This window comes from Nerophis ophidion, linkage group LG12 (genome assembly GCF_033978795.1).
Source record: "Nerophis ophidion isolate RoL-2023_Sa linkage group LG12, RoL_Noph_v1.0, whole genome shotgun sequence".
In the NCBI taxonomy this organism is placed as follows: Eukaryota; Metazoa; Chordata; class Actinopteri; order Syngnathiformes; family Syngnathidae; genus Nerophis; species Nerophis ophidion.
In genome coordinates this window covers 38,620,579-38,636,793 of record NC_084622.1, presented here as the reverse complement: position 1 = coordinate 38,636,793, position 16,215 = coordinate 38,620,579, and the positions used below count along the sequence as shown (strand labels likewise).

Genomic DNA, 16,215 nt, shown 5'->3' with positions numbered 1-16,215 from the left:
TCTCCGGGTTGGGGAGGAGACCCTGCCCCAAGTGGAGGAGTTCAAGTACGTAGGAGTCTTGTTCACGAGTGGGGGAAGAGTGGATCGTGAGATCGACAGGCGGATCGGTGCGGCGTCTTCAGTAATGCGGACGTTGTATCGATCCGTTGTGGTGAAGAAGGAGCTGAGCCGGAAGGCAAAGCTCTCAATTTACCGGTCGATCTACGTTCCCATCCTCACCTATTGTCATGAGCTTTGGGTCATGACCGAAAGGATAAGATCACGGGTACAAGCGGCCGAAATGAGTTTCCTCCGCCGGGTGGCGGGACTCTCCCTTAGAGATAGGGTGAGAAGCTCTGCCATCTGGGAGGAGCTCAACGTAAAGCCGCTGCTCCTCCACATCGAGAGGAGCCAGATGAAGTGGTTCGGGCATCTGGTCAGGATGCCACCCGAACGCCTCCCTAGGGAGGTGTTTAGGGCACGTCCAGCTGGTAGGAGGCCACGGGGAAGACCCAGGACACGTTGGGAAGACTATGTCTCCCGGCTGGCCTGGGAACGCCTCGGGATCCCCCGGGAAGAGCTAGACGAAGTGGCTGGAGATAAGGAAGTCTGGGCTTCCCTGCTTAGGCTGCTGCCCCCGCGACCCGACCTCGGATAAGCGGAAGATGATGGATGGATGGATGGATGGCAATGTTATTTTGCACCAAAAACATGAATTAATTTTCAATGTATTCGCTGTAGTACAAATAAAAAAAATAAAAATTTTGACTTAAATACAAATATATGGAAAAAAATTGTAATGTGGGGCAGCGGGGCCTAAAAGTAAAATTCTGCTTAAGGCGCCAATTTAGCCTGGGACGGCCCTGTATAGTCGCTTTATGTAGCTTGTGATATGTTCAAATAATTGAGGACCATGTTTACGCCAAAACAGCCGTGCAATGATGTTGTTTCAATTTGCTGCTTCAGACAACCGAGTTGGCTTTGAAAGCTAGCAAGTTTGGACCCTGTATGTACCTGATCAATGTCTCCGAGATGGCTGTGGATGTCCTGGCAGAGTTCGAGCAACAAGCTGGCGGGGCTCTTAAAGAGAACATGCAGGCTGAAGAGAAGCGAGAGCAGCCCCTTGGACAAAGCAGAGTCCTCTACAAATAAAGAGACCCTTGATTAAAAAAGTAAAAAAAAAATAAAAAATTGCTGGCACTGACTTACCAAAGCTTGTCTCCTTGCAGATTTTCACAGTCCAAGTTATCATCTGAACAAACTATTAATTTGATGGAGACATGTTAGCAGGCCGAGCATCAGTTTGCCCAAAAAGCAATTCATCATATTTGTACCTGCTGAGATGACGGCTTAAGCTGCAGTGAAAGCACACTCAAAATGCTGACCAATAGCTGAGCTTCTTTGCTGTTAAAGTCATCGTCTCCTCTACTTAACTGGGCAAATAATGCTCTCTGGCCACAAAGAAAGGGATCATTAGGGGAATGTGACACTACACATGACTTAACTGATATACCTGAAATTGACGGATGTAAAAGTAACTCATCCCATCACCATCTTCTGGCTCAGCAACATCCTCTGAGTTTCCTGAAAAAAGCCCAGAATTAGAAAATGTTTCATACTTGTTCCACGGTCCATCTCGTTGTGTGTTTTGTTTCAGTTTAAAAACGTGAGTCTACCAATGGACGAGAGAAGCTTGTCCATTTTGTCGGGGTAGCGCTGCTGGCATGTTGTGAATATCCTGAGAAGACCTTCCAGGCACAGATGGGACAGACTGGACCGCTTATCCTTCTTTCCAGCATCCTCCACTGGGCTCGGGACGTTGGTATACCGCCACATCAACACACTGTAAGAACAAGTACACTACATTACACACAGATGTTGCTCTGAATGCGGATCGTCAACCAACCTTGTCATTTCACAGAGGAAGCGGAAAGTCAAGTCTGAGCTTTGCCCGTCCGGGCCGTCTGCCACTCCGCTTTCCTCCAACTGCTGGATCTTCTGCACGGCCGCGCAAAGTGAGTAACGCACAAATTCTCCATTGGAGCGCAGCACAGAGAGAGCTTCCTCTCTGCTCTGAGAACTGTCTCTGAAAACAATAACATTATTCTAAGTACCTCCCACCAGTATGTGTTTGTGTGAGTAATTTCCCTGGTTCAACACATCAACTTGGATCTTAAGAATGAATCGGTATTCCTCTAAAATACTTCAAACTCAAACATTCCATGTGCGTGAAGTCAAAAACACTTTTCATTTGGACTTGATTTAGATTTAGCAGCGAACCTTTTCATGGACTGTGCAGTCACTACAGTGGACGTCAATAAGTCTTGCCATACATCGCCACCCACTGGACAGCAGTTGTAAGTGCAGAAAAAACCCTCTTCAAAAACAAGATGGCCAAGGGAAGTGCAGAGTAGAGTAGGAATATCAATATCTATACCTTCTATTCTAGGAAATAAGCAGGTAAACATGACATGAGGATATCAAGTAACAACTAATTAGTATTGATTATAATATGACTTAAGGAAATTGTGATTAGTCATGTGTCCACGAATTTGGACATCATACTATGCTGGGTATATTTTAAAAGCAATTTATAGTATTGTTGTGACTTTCATTTGGGAAATAGTTGATGCAAATCAAATAATTAATGTTGTTAGAATTTACGTAAAACTTATCAACACATTATTTGAAAAAAAAAAAACTTTGAAAACACATTTCCTAGTGTTCACAAAGTCTTATTATATTAATTTCTCTAAAAAAATACATTAGTTAGCCTGTCCACCTTAGTTGACGTTTTATCAACTCCTTAGAAAATTAACATTTTTAAAAAAGAACCTTGTTTATCAATGTTTAGAGAGTAATAAACAAACGGTCAGCTTACATCATGTAAATCAAATTACATAATTTTCTTGGATTCAAAAGCATTGGAATGAAATTTTTAGATAAGAATGCTGCATTTTAGGAAACGGTGAGATATTTCCTAACTGTCTAGGAAAAGTGCATTAAAATGTGGCGTATCGAATCAATTTTAAACTCCTTCTATTTGCTTTTAAACGTCTAAACAATCTCGCTCCAACATATCTCTCCGACCTCCTTCAGCCTTACTGCCCCCCTCGATCCCTAAGATCAGCCGATCAGCTGCTACTGACGGTCCCTGACACAAGGCTGAAGCTAAGAGGTGACAGAGCTTTCGCCGCTGCTGCTCCCAAGCTCTGGAACGACCTACCTCTGAGTGTTAGACAAGCCTCCTCTCTTCCTGATTTTAAATCTCTCTTAAAAACATACTTTTATTCCTTGGCTTTTAACACTGAGTGATATCCATCCTGCAATGGCGCCCCATTATACACCTGCTGTGAACCTGTTTTTATGTTTTTTTATCATGAACTGTTTGTGTTGTGTTGTTTGCTCGGTCCTCTATTATCTTTTAACCTGCCCATTGTACAGCACTTTGGCTACCCCTGTGGTAAATTTTAAATGTGCTTTATAAATAAAGTTGATTTGATTTGATTTGATTTAATGTCAAATGTCAGAAAACATATCAAAAAGACAAAAAACTAAACAAATATATCTGTATTTCTTTGTTACATTACGAATCACCATCTATTACGGCATGCAGTGTTCTGTGTGAAAATACACTATTCTCTGTGAGTGTCAATGAGTGGCCAAAGCAGTGCTATGGCTTACTTACCTGAAGAGCACAGTGAGGAGAGTTGATATAAAGCCTATCGAAAGTAAACTTCGAGGAGTCTTGTTAGAAGGGAGCCGGCCCTTTCCAGATTTCTCTTTCAGGATCTCCGACAGCTTGAAGTAGCGGTTAAACAGCTCCATCAGGTCCTCAAAGTGAATTTTACTGAAGATTTCATAAAAAAGTTTGAATTCCCCACATGTTAATGCCATGCACGCGCACACAACAGAGCTGTTACCTGTAATTAGCATTGACAAAGTTGTACTCTATGAGGACCTCATACAATCCCATCACCAGAACAGCAAATATATTATTCTTCACCCCGACACTGGAAGCATTGGAAAATTCTGCTGACTTGTCCTGACAAAACAGAGTACTGCATTACCATCATGTTTCCCCCGTCTAATACAATAAACCACAATGTCATGCTTGCACACTTACCAGTTCAAAGTCCTCCATTTCACTTTTGATCATGCGCTTTGTCATGCTCTCTAGAATTGTCTGAAGCTCTGACTGGTACCCCTCCTCATCTTCATCCTCGTCGTCATCATCATCATCATCGGTGTTGGTGGAACGGCGCATATTTTTAAGCCACAAAAGGCAATGTACAGTGCAGCTCATCAGGTGGCCCTGAGGTGTAAAAAAGATAAATATACAAACAGGTTGCTGACTCTGTATTGTACACATAAACACCTCACTCAACCAGTTGTTCCGCTGCTGCAACATGCCAACGTGTCCGTCATATTGGACATGTCAAATCTGCTTCGTGAACTAATGGACCGAAGGAAATGGACCGTACTTTATAAAAAGACGTTCTTGTTGTTTGGAGGCTAGTTACGCACAAAGTCAGCACATTCTGTTCGTAAAATTGTGTTATAATGGCCAAATACAAACCAAAGTATTTAGTCTTACTTGTAAATCTAATGAGATTTAGTAGGTGCTATTCTACGCAGCACATAAGGCACTTTTGCCACACATAACATGGCGGCGACTTCGACATATGATACATTTCTCAATACATATCTACATATACATACTGTACATATGTCGATGGACGCCTTAGCGGGAACTTTAACTCACGGATGGTACAGTGGTACCAAACACGTGCCATTTTAAAGTTAAAGTACCAATGATTGTCACACACACACACGAGGTGTGGTGAAATTTGTCCTCTGCATTTGACCCATTTTGTATGACATTGCAGAGCACAGGTGTCAAACTCAAGGCCCGGCCCGGATCTGGTCCACCACATCATCTAAAGTGGCCCGCGGGAGACTTAAAATAATATGTGTCAATGAAGTACTTTATATTTTCTTACAAAATGTGTTTTTTCTCTCCTTTTGACGGAAACAATACAGGTATTACATGTAATTGCATATTTTTTCAACTTTGACATTATCTAATACTGCAACAAATATAATATCATCATACATTTCAAACTTTTTGTTAGTTTAAATAAAATAATAATAATACATATCTTCTTGATTTATGATTTCAAAGCAATGAATCCATTAAATTGTACACTGTAAAAATGACAATAGCTTTTACGATAAAAAACTTGCAGCTCAGGTGCAAGAATTTTACCGTAAAAAAACTATAGTGACATTTTTTCTATTTGTAGTAAAATGGTGTAAAAACCACCGCACGTTTCATGATAAAATTGTGGCCAGTTTTTTTTACTGCAAAATCTAAATATTTTTATACAGTATATGCAAACAATATATAAAAATCAAATAATTGTATAATATCATGAGGTGAGTCCCTATTATTTTATATTCATAAATTATTCACAGTTACAAGCGGCCCTCTGAAGGCAGCCATAAATGCGATGTGGCCCTCGATAAAAACAAGTTTGACTCACCTGTGGTAGAGGTTCAACTTTACAACGGAGCATAAAAATCCTTGAAGTACTGTTTATGTAATCATTTCATAAGATTCCTGCCTTCTGCCCGAGTGCAGCTGGGATAGGCTCAAGCCCCCCACCGCCAGCGACCCTGAGAGGGATAAGCTGTAGAAAATGAATGGGTGGATGTCCGTCTGACTGTGACTTTCTATACTGTGTTGGCTACTGAACGCATTTTGTCCCAAGCTGCATATGAAACAGCATAGAGAACTTGACTGGCACGTAACACCAATCCATTTTCTACCGCTTATTCCCCTTTGTGGTCGCGGCGGGGGCTGGTGCCTATCTTAGCTACAATTGGGTGGAAGGCGGCACACACCCTGGACAAGTCGCCAACTTATTGCAGGGCATGTAACACATTTAATTTAATTTGATAGCTAAGTCCAACTCTCAGTCTATTCATTGAGTACTTAGTAGATGTAAGCAAAGCAGCATCACTAGAGCTTTATAGTACCAAAGGCTCCTGAATGTGGACTTGCTCTCCATGAGCAGTGATGCACGGCTGCAGTTTCACTGGGGGCAGGAGATCTTGTTCAGGTTCATAGTACCGCCTCAGCTAGTGAGAGGAGAGAGCGGGTGTATAAATGCTTCAAGCGTGATAAATAAATCATAATGAACATATATACACTTCATTTTAGACACTTGTGATCAAGGGCTATATAAATAATATTTGATTGTTTGATTTTAATTATGGGAAGACATTCATACCTGTGATAGAAGTGTCTGCATGATGGAGCTTGCGAGCTGGGAGTTCCGACTTACAACACCATAGAAGCCCTGCATAACATCTCAATCAATACTTTATGTAAATGGGTGAAACTAAATGTACATATTAAACTAAAGTCAACTTCCACCATAGTGCAATATGAAATATTTGAAATTATTCAAATGGAACTGAAATGATTACAGGGCTTTTAAAAAAAAAAAGAGTACACACCTCGTAGAGCATAAGGCGCACATCAGCCTGCTGGCCAAGGCAACGACGGAGGCTGCTCAAGATCTCCAGACAGAACGCTTCATTCGCAGCAGCATTGTAACGAGAATGAACGTCCACTTGGATCTAGTCGGGGATTCAAGAAGGTTAGTTAGGATGTTCAAGGTTGAGTTGGAGTTTATTTTGAACATCCACACAAGTTTACACTGACTTAAAGGCCTACTGAAATGAGATTTTCTTATTTAAAAGGGGATAGCAGGTCCATTCTATGTGTCGTACTTGATCATTTCGCAATACTGCCATATTTTTGCTGAAAGGATTTAGTAGGGAACATCCACGATAAAGTTTGCAACTGGAGAAAAGCCCTGCCTCTACCGGAAGTTGCAGGCGATGACGTCACATGTTGAGGGCTCCTCATATATTCACATTGATTTTAAAGGGAGCCTCCAACAAAAACAGCTATTCAGACCAAGAAAACGACAATTTCCCCATTAAGTTGAGCGAGGATGAAAGATTCATATTTGAGGATATTGATAGTGACGGACTAAGGCGAGGCAAAGGCTGTGCGCTACGGCACCCACAGCGTGGTTAATTTCCAGTATGTCCCATCGAGGCCGAAGACTGGAGTTTAGCTGGCCAGATGCACTGAGGCTTGGCTCACCCCGTGTCTGTCAGAAGCGTATCCCAACGTACCTCAATCACCTCTGCCATTTAGAAATATCCCCCCAACATTATTAGTAAAATAATATTGTATGCAAACAAATTGTTTTATATAAGAGATGTGGGAGACCAAAACAGAGTTGGCTGTTTTTTAGACGAGTAACGTCACACCAGAAAGCAGCGACTGCTCTGAGGAAGGCTGAAGTTACAGCAGAAAGAAAGTAAGATTTACTCTTACTCTCTAAAAACTATTTGTCTCCACACAAAGATCTGTTCTGATATTTATGAAAAACATGATGAACGCAATCAATATATTTTCCCAACTAACACTCCGTACGCGGAAGCCACAGCAGGTTTTAACTTGCCTGCCTCCAATAACGTTTAACGTTGATAGTTAAATACGACTCCTCCCAATTGGAACATTGAATCTTTGTCAATTTGAAGATAACCCTAAGTACAGTACTTTGTACATAACATTAAAATCCATTTTATTTCAAGAATTTTAAGCACCAGTATGATCCCTAAAGTTGAAAGCACACCTGTAAACGTACCTGGCTGGAGGATATCGCCTGGCTGCACTGGCTGGTGGCCAGGCTCCCTAACACTTTGAAATTCTTCAATAACAACAAGAAACCAGCCACAGCAGACTTACGTCCATCCAATTGGCTGGTAAAGAGTCCAAACATATGTTAAACTGAGCATAATATTTTGTTACATCAAATCTTGCATGTTTCAACAGTCTATTTACCTGGAAAACATGGCCTTTCGGAGGACTACAATCAATGCATCTTTCATGGACATGCTGACTTTCAGCAAAGGCTGTATATCAGAGAGAAAACATTTTACAAAGCTGTGTGTATTTCTGTGAGTCTGTGTGCAGGTATATTTTAGACACCTGGACAGCTTTCAGCAAGCCTTGCACTGTGGCCAGGGGCAGGTATGACAGGTGGTCAAATGTCTCTGTAACCTTGGATGATGACTCCAGTAGTATCATAGGAGCAGAGGTCACAATGTCACACAACAGGTCTGATGACACAGAGACAAAGGTCTGTTAAAGTCAAGGTACACTTAACAGGCTTCACAAAACGGCACAGAGATTAGATTTTCAAGCACAATCTAATGACAAAGATGATATGATATGTCATGTCACTGTCAGGATTTTTTATTGTAAGAGGTTGTATACCTAAGAAATGATTGACAGGCGATGCGGTCTTTGTGACCAGTCGATTCAGAACTTGCTCCAGTATCTCACCTCTGATTGCCTCATGCATCTAAGAGAACAAATCACCATACAGAAACACAATACACATATATAGTCTTGGTCAGGTAACCAAATGTTACCTTAAATCCTTGCAGGAGCACCTGACCTCCCAATTTACATGCCAGCTGAGTGGGGGTCCTGGCCACAGTAGCAGACACTTCTGTGGTTTTACCAAATGGTCCGGGTTTAGGTCCAAATGTGTCCATCAGGAAGAAGCCCAGCTGCACCAGACCTTGGGTGACGTGATCCCATCCAAACACACTGTCCAAAAAAATTATGCAAAACTAACATGAATACCAGTTTTACAAGTGCATCCCAAGACATGATGACAGTAGGCATCTTTGAGGGCTCACAGTATGGTGGGATCAAAACAGTACAGTGCAGCTTGGAATGTGGTATATTTCATTGGAAATCTTTACAAAAAATGAGCATTACATTGTGATTTTATTCCAAATGAAATGTCTTTATATTTTGAAACTTGATCCCTTCACTTTCTTTGTGCCATAGCCACCGCATAGAAAATACCATCCATCCATCCATTTTCTACCGCTTATTCCCTTTCGGGGTCGCGGGGGGCGCTGGCGCCTATCTCAGCTACAATCGGGCGGAAGGCGGGGTACACCCTGGACAAGTCGCCACCTCATCGCAGGGCCAACACAGTTAGACAGACAACATTCACACTCACATTCACACACTAGGGCCAATTTAGTGTTGCCAATCAACCTATCCCCAGGTGCATGTCTTTGGAAGTGGGAGGAAGCCGGAGTACCCGGAGGGAACCCACGCATTCACGGGGAGAACATGCAAACTCCACACAGAAAGATCCCGAGCCTGGATTTGAACCCAGGACTGCAGGACCTTCGTATTGTGAGGCAGACGCGCTAACCCCTCTGCCACCTTAGAAAATACAGTGAGTGCAAATACTGTATTAGTCACATTCATTAATTCTGATTTTCCAGCTGACTTTTTACACTTTTTAACATGTCATCTATATCAGACTGCAGTATAAAGTCATACAGGCCTCAATGCGGCCTGAACGTCACAATACATTTTCAGCTCTGTAGACGCTTGTTCTCCTATCTTCATTTGTGTAGTGTAATATATTTGGGAGTGTTCCAATCTTTTTATGACTTAAGTAGAGGTGTCACAGACATCAGAATGGATCTACGATAGCTTTATTTTTCAGGTGACTTATGTAAAAAAAACTTGCGCAATGTATGTAACATAAAAGCAAATACGGGACAGCGTACACGCCAATTCTGGTCCTCCAACAATCGCTATTTCTTCAGAATCAAAGTATATATCTTCATATATTACACAGAACCTAATATTTGTGTACTGTTGACTAGTGATGCATCGAAAATTTAGCCGCCGAAAAAAATACTTTTCTCACTGAAAGCGGATGTTGTGATGATGTAACTAGTTCCGCTGGCGGGCTGCGTCTTTCCCCGCTCAAGACGAATGATTTGGCTAGCCCAAAGATGATGAAAGAGTCACATTCAAGTCCAATTTCCCTATATACTGAAGTCTCATTTTGAATAAATCAGATTGCAATGGGATTTGGACTACCTACTCCTGTGGCCTGAATCTGAGGCAAGAAGTTCAGATTTCAAGCACTTTGGAGCGATTAGACTGGCAAAAAATATTCGAGCTGTGTCACTTAAAGGAAAAAAATTATTTGGTGTGCAGTGTAAAAGGGACCAATTAGAAGTTACATTTTGTAAACTGAGAGTGAGCTTCCGCTGTAGCTACAGCACCAGAGATCCAAATAAATGAATGTGAAACCAATTACCGCATGGTGACACCCCAAATTAAATGCTGTACATTATTATTTAATTGCTTGATAAAAATGCTGGAGTAGTTTGTAGTACATTATAATGAATTGTACTTCATATAACATTTTTAATTTAAAAGTTTGTTTATCATTTTAAAAAGGGGAGGGAATTACTTTTTTACCAATGACAAAGCGCTTCACATAGTGAAACCCATTATCTAAGTAACATTTAAACCAGAGTGGGTGGCACTGGGAGCAAGTGGGTAAAGTATCTTGCTAAGGACACAACGTCAGTGACTAGGATGGTGGAAGCGGAGATCAAACCTGTAAACCTCAAGTTGCTGGCACGACCGCTACACTATCCGAGCCACGCCGCCCCAAAAAGGCATGTCACTTGTTAAAAACGTGGTGTTCTTAGAGGATGAACAATAGATTAAATTAATTTCAATGAGCAACACTGATTTGAGTTTTTAACTCGGTCATAGAACCAATAAGCGCATAAGTGGAGGTAGTACTGTATGAGAGAAACTTACAGTAGGTAATTTTTCATACCTGTTTTTCACTGTGTCCAAAATCATCTGAGAAACACTACAGTGCTTAGGCAGGAGGTCCTGCAAGAATTTGGACCCCTGCAGGATCTGCTCATCTTTGAAGCTCTTGATAATGCTCCCCTTCAAGAGGTCAAACACCTATCAGATAAAGAGAATGAGGGAGATGATACATTTGCAGGATAATGTCAAGTTACAATAAAAAAAAGAGCGGTGTAGTGACCTGTTCTTCGTAGCGCTGGATGCGTGCAACAGAGAGCAATAAGGCAACGCTGAATGGGCAAAGGTCCCCATAAGATGTCTGGTGCAAAGAAAAATATGAGTGGAATCAATAATATGTTTGAGCAGATTCTAAGAGTTTCTGTGAGTGACAAATGAGACCTTCGTTACCTTAATGATTTTGAGGAATTCCCTCCCAAGTTCGTGGTCGAGCCGTACAGCAAAGACAATATGGAGGATAACCGTACCCTCCACATGCCGTAATTGGTCCTGTGGAATGGACTGAACCTCCAGATCCAAACTCCTAAGGAAAAGGAAAGTATGGGAGTTGAGTTTGATAATTCAAGTAGTGAACATTGAACGTGCCACTTGCAACGCTCGTAATACCCACTCTCCATGTGACTGCTCCACGTGTTGGTTTATGTCTTGCTCCTTAAAATAACTGATGATTCCATCTAGGACCTGTTTTTTGCAACCCTACAAGGCGCAACATGATCAATACCATCATTATATTACAAGGGGAAGAAAGAAAGATTTCCTGTCTTGTGCACATGCTGTCACACACTTTTTACCTTTGCTGATAACAAGAGCAGTTGATAAACAAGCGGCGGGATTGCCTGCAGATCAAGCTGGCTGAACATCCGCAGCACTTTCTCCACCAGAAAGTGCAGCTCATCTGACGACAAAGGTACATCCCTGAATTGACACAGACAGTCAAAAATGTATCCGAATATAATATTCAAGCAAATGAAACAGCATTAGTGATGTGAAAAAAGTGACCTGAACATCGTAGTCAAGTAGGTAACGCATTGTGGGTCCCATCTGCATCAGGAATACAGGCACTTATTGTTGATAAACTATGGGCTTCAAAAATTTTCAGTAAAGAGAATCAAATTGCTTGTTATTTAATACCAACATAATGCACAACAAATCTAAAATAAGATTTATGTTTCTTAAGCATAATCAAGAACAAAAGGTGTTGCAATATGTTACCTGCTTGAGCAGAGGCTATTGATCAGTTGCTTCTTGCATTCCTCACCACTGAGCTCACCTGAAATTCAAAGAACGGCAGAACATTCTAAGTGCAAAGTTCTGTGTTGTCAAATAAGAGCAGATAAAAAAGCTTTACTAAAAAGCATGCCTTCACAAAGAATACAGCCAAAATAGTATTAATTTTAGGGCTGCAACGAGCAATTGATTAGACAAAGCATTGATTTATATTCTGTTGCTTTGATCAATCGTTTAACTAATAAAAATGTATGAAATCCAGACTGGAACTTTAAATATTTAAAATTGTGTTGCACGTTCTGTAACTTGTATACTAACCAAGTTGTAGCAACATTGTTACTGTTACAGCGAACACTGAAAAAACTATTTTTCTAGCGACGTAACACATCGCCTCGCAATGTCATACTATGGTATGCGAGCTACTGCGTCAACAGCTGAATGGCTTTTGAGTTTGTAACGCAATACACAATGCAATACTTCCTGCAATCTGTACTGATTAAAAACATGAACATTCATATTACAGTAGCTGTAAAAAATATGAGCCGACATTTCATGTTTTGTTTGTACACAGCTAGCTCGAAAGCATATGAACTATAGTTGTATTAACAAGCACGATGTGCTGTGTGTGTCATGATCAATATCATAGTGACTCACTTGATGGATAGTTATGCGTTTGGCCCAGCTGCCTGGGAAAATATTTTTTCGAGTTCATTTTGGGCAAGCACTCCATTTCTGTCGGCATAGCTTGGCTCTTTCACTTTCTCGGCTTCAATCTGCTGCAACGTTTTAGCAGGCGGAGTATAAACCATAAAATGTTAATGGTTTCATTTTTAAACTTTATAAATGATTGATTCAGCATTTCAGTATTACAAAACCCAAAACCAGTGAAGTTGGGACGTTGCGTAAATCGTAAATAAAAACAGAATACAATGATTTGCAAATCCTTTTCAACTTATATTCAATTGAATACACTGTAAAGACAAAATATTTATTGTTTGAACTAAAAAACTAAATTTTGGGGCAAATAATCATTAACTTAGAATTTAATGGCAGCAACTGTTTGTACTAACCTTTGCCGTATGACAATTTTTCACAGGCTGTCATGGCAGTTAGCACAGTCGGAAATAGTTCCAAGGACTTCCCATTGGTTATTTTTCCCACTTTGATTTCTTTCACAAAAAGGTCACCCAATTTTGCAAGAGAGGATCCAGTCAGAGTGTGCGTCTGCGTATGAGATGAAATTTTATAAACAGTAATGAGAAAAAATTGTACAAAAAATAATGTCTGAGTCAAACAACATTCATTGACTAAGTTAACATTCAAGGAAAGGAACTGTAAAAATGGCTTGTGTAAAGCTCTGGAGAGAAACAATAGTTAAGACTAATTATACGACATAATTTAACTTATCAGCAGTTTTGCTGTCCTTTGGCTGAAGACCCACCAGAGTCTAAATAATAAATGTTAAACTCTGTACCTCAAGCATGAGCAGTCCAATGACATCGGCTGCCACTTCACTGTTGACATCCCCAGACTCACAGAGGGGGATACAATGTTGGTAAAGTAGAAGTCTGCGTTCTGACCCTTCATTGGAAGTAGGCGGAGAGCCTAAAGTACAAAAAAAAAAGAAGATATACTGTATGAACGAGCATTGCCTGAAATGAGTTAAGGTCAAATTGATGTCCAGAAAATAACATCTTTATTACAAAACAAGAATAAAGTAGGGGTAAGCATATTAATTAAAACATGTGTACAGTATGTATTAATTAGTAATAAAAAGTATTTGTTTTTTATGTAAATCTGTTTTAGTCTTGTTCATATTGCTATATTGTATTGGAAATTAGATTTTTCTCATTGGCACTCATCGAGGGTGGACGCTCCCCTTTCCTCTCCTGCTTGCTTCTTTGTCTTGTCTTGTCTTAACTTTCTTGTTGCCTCTTTTTGCACTGCTCTCCATATCTAAACATTGGAAATATTTAAGTGGCCTCAACGAAATTGACGAGCTCTCTTGGGTTGTTGTGACGGAGCGGATAACATCGGACTGTCTGCCCCACAGGATGAATTTTGAGGATCAGTCATGGACAATTTAGAGTGAAAAGCAAATTTTATTTGCACTCGCATACAAAACATCCTAACTTGGATTGTTTCCCTGGCTTCGAGACTCTACCGAAGGACAATGCAGCAAAGACACAACAAACTCCCTTCTTGTCTCTCATGGACACACGTGTTGTTGATGACTTTGGACTAACAACTGCACGACATCAAGGCCGCAGAATAGAGACACGCGGCAGGCTTACACACACACACACACACACACACACACACACACACACACACACACACACACACACACACACACACACACACACACACGTATCCACAAAAATATACGCCACACATACCCCACCCGACGCGAATCCCTTAGGGGTGATGGACGGATGGGCAGCGCCTGAAGAGCTGCAGCATTCCACCGTGGCCCCCACTCCCTGCCCTCTGTTGCAAGTCTCGAGATGTTTTAATATGTATATGTGTTTTGCTATGGAGGCCCTAGTGTGTGAATGTGAGTGTGAATGTTGACTGTCTATCTGTGTTGGCCCTGCGATGAGGTGGCGACTTGTCCAGGGTGTACCCTGCCTTCCGCCCGATTGTAGCTGAGATAGGCGCCAGCGCCCCCCGCGACCCCGAAAGGGAATAAGCGGTAGAAAATGGATGGATGGATGGGTTTTTTCCCACTACAAACTGGGTCTAGATTGCATTTTTTTACTCATCCTCCCCCCGCGTTGATCTTTTACCCATCTTTTGCGAGGCGCCCTATGGCGACCCATCAGCGTTCCTGTTCTGTAACCCTGTATGTGAGTTTGTCTAATCTTGAACGGGTTTGTGCTGAAAACAATGTTTCGTTGTACTTGTGCAATGACAATAAAGACCTACCTTTAATCTCAATGAGTTTATTACCTGGTTAGCTTAAAAGCTATTGATTGATTGGAAACTATTTTAATTGGTTTGCCTAAATCTTTGTCCTTTAGGTGTATTTTGATTATAACCATAATGAACAAATATCTATATCAGCCACACTGGCCCTGTACAGCAGTGGATCTCAAATGGGGGTACACGTACCCCTGGGGGTACTTGAAGGTATGCCAAGTGGCACGTGGGATTTTTAATGAATATTCTAAAAATAGCAACAATTTAAAAATCCTTAATAAATATATTTATGGAATAATACTTCAACAAAATATGAATGTAAGTTCATAAACTGTGAAAAGAAATGCGACAATGTAATATTCAGTGTTGACAGCTAGATTTTTTTGTGGACATGTTCCATAAATACCGATGTTTAAGATTTCTTTTTTTGTGAAGAAATGTTTAGAATTAAGTTCATGAATCCAGATGGATCTCTATTACAATCCCCAAAGAGGGCACTTTAAGTTGATGATTACTTCTATGTGTGGATATATTTATTTATAATTGAATCAATTGTTTATTTTTCAACAAGTTTATTGTTATTTTTATATCTATTTTTCCAAATAGTTCAAGAAAGACCACTAAAAATTTGCAATATTTTGCACTGTTATACAATTTAATGAATCAGAAACTGATGACATAGTGCTGTATTTTACTTCTTTATCAAATTCTTTTAACCAAAAATGCTTTGCTCTGATTAGGGGGTACTTGAATTTAAAAAAATGTTCACAGGGGGTACATCACTGAAAAAATGTTGAGAACCACTGCTGTCCAGCATTTACTTGGTACAAGTAAATACCATAATTAGCAGTGTCGCCCACCACTAAAAAACAATAGTCATCATACACATCTGACAAGAAATCCTTACCTTTGAATATGGCTTTAATGACGCCAACTATCTGGCCCTTCAATGCGCTTTTGGTAATTAGCGTGGTCAACTAGAAAACACAAAAGTTAGTGTTTTACCTCATTTAAAAATAATTTACAAAGTTTGGTGGCAGTGTTGAAAACAAATACTCTGACATATTCCGTCAACAACATCAGTTACCTTCTCTTCACCAACGGAGGACAAGTATTTTTGTAGTTCCAAGGAACTGTCGCCTTCCGACAGGGAAATTATTCCGTCCATTTCAACCTTCGTGATCGAAAGAAAGTGTATATATTTTCACATTTACATCAAACCGTGTCGCCGAAAGAGAAGTACGACATTCAACAACGTACGAGCAGCAAATTAGCTTGAGCGTATTTCCCGCCAGCAGAGAGTACTTCCTGTTGTGCTTTTT

General features: G+C 40.6%; 1 protein-coding gene across 2 annotated transcripts in view; it reads right to left on the bottom strand.

The window, feature by feature from the left end:
• The window catches only part of fanci (FA complementation group I), a 22,142-nt gene extending 5,927 nt beyond the window's left edge, over positions 1-16,215 (bottom strand). For both annotated transcript variants that reach the window (XM_061917539.1, XM_061917540.1), the window contains exons 1-28: positions 15,981-16,215; positions 15,801-15,870; positions 13,446-13,576; positions 13,042-13,195; positions 11,957-12,014; positions 11,744-11,785; positions 11,536-11,659; positions 11,355-11,440; positions 11,135-11,267; positions 10,968-11,045; positions 10,749-10,885; positions 8,503-8,683; positions 8,345-8,432; positions 8,057-8,187; positions 7,910-7,980; positions 7,713-7,827; positions 6,505-6,627; positions 6,276-6,344; positions 6,022-6,123; positions 4,106-4,294; positions 3,903-4,024; positions 3,668-3,829; positions 1,886-2,065; positions 1,656-1,822; positions 1,493-1,563; positions 1,314-1,430; positions 1,189-1,240; positions 994-1,121 (exon numbers count right to left, since the gene is read on the bottom strand). In XM_061917539.1, coding sequence (XP_061773523.1) covers positions 994-1,121; positions 1,189-1,240; positions 1,314-1,430; positions 1,493-1,563; positions 1,656-1,822; positions 1,886-2,065; positions 3,668-3,829; positions 3,903-4,024; positions 4,106-4,294; positions 6,022-6,123; positions 6,276-6,344; positions 6,505-6,627; positions 7,713-7,827; positions 7,910-7,980; positions 8,057-8,187; positions 8,345-8,432; positions 8,503-8,683; positions 10,749-10,885; positions 10,968-11,045; positions 11,135-11,267; positions 11,355-11,440; positions 11,536-11,659; positions 11,744-11,785; positions 11,957-12,014; positions 13,042-13,195; positions 13,446-13,576; positions 15,801-15,870; positions 15,981-16,061 — 3,162 coding nt within the window. In that variant the 5' untranslated portion in view covers positions 16,062-16,215. The remainder of the gene's footprint in view (positions 1-993; positions 1,122-1,188; positions 1,241-1,313; positions 1,431-1,492; positions 1,564-1,655; positions 1,823-1,885; positions 2,066-3,667; positions 3,830-3,902; positions 4,025-4,105; positions 4,295-6,021; positions 6,124-6,275; positions 6,345-6,504; positions 6,628-7,712; positions 7,828-7,909; positions 7,981-8,056; positions 8,188-8,344; positions 8,433-8,502; positions 8,684-10,748; positions 10,886-10,967; positions 11,046-11,134; positions 11,268-11,354; positions 11,441-11,535; positions 11,660-11,743; positions 11,786-11,956; positions 12,015-13,041; positions 13,196-13,445; positions 13,577-15,800; positions 15,871-15,980) is intronic.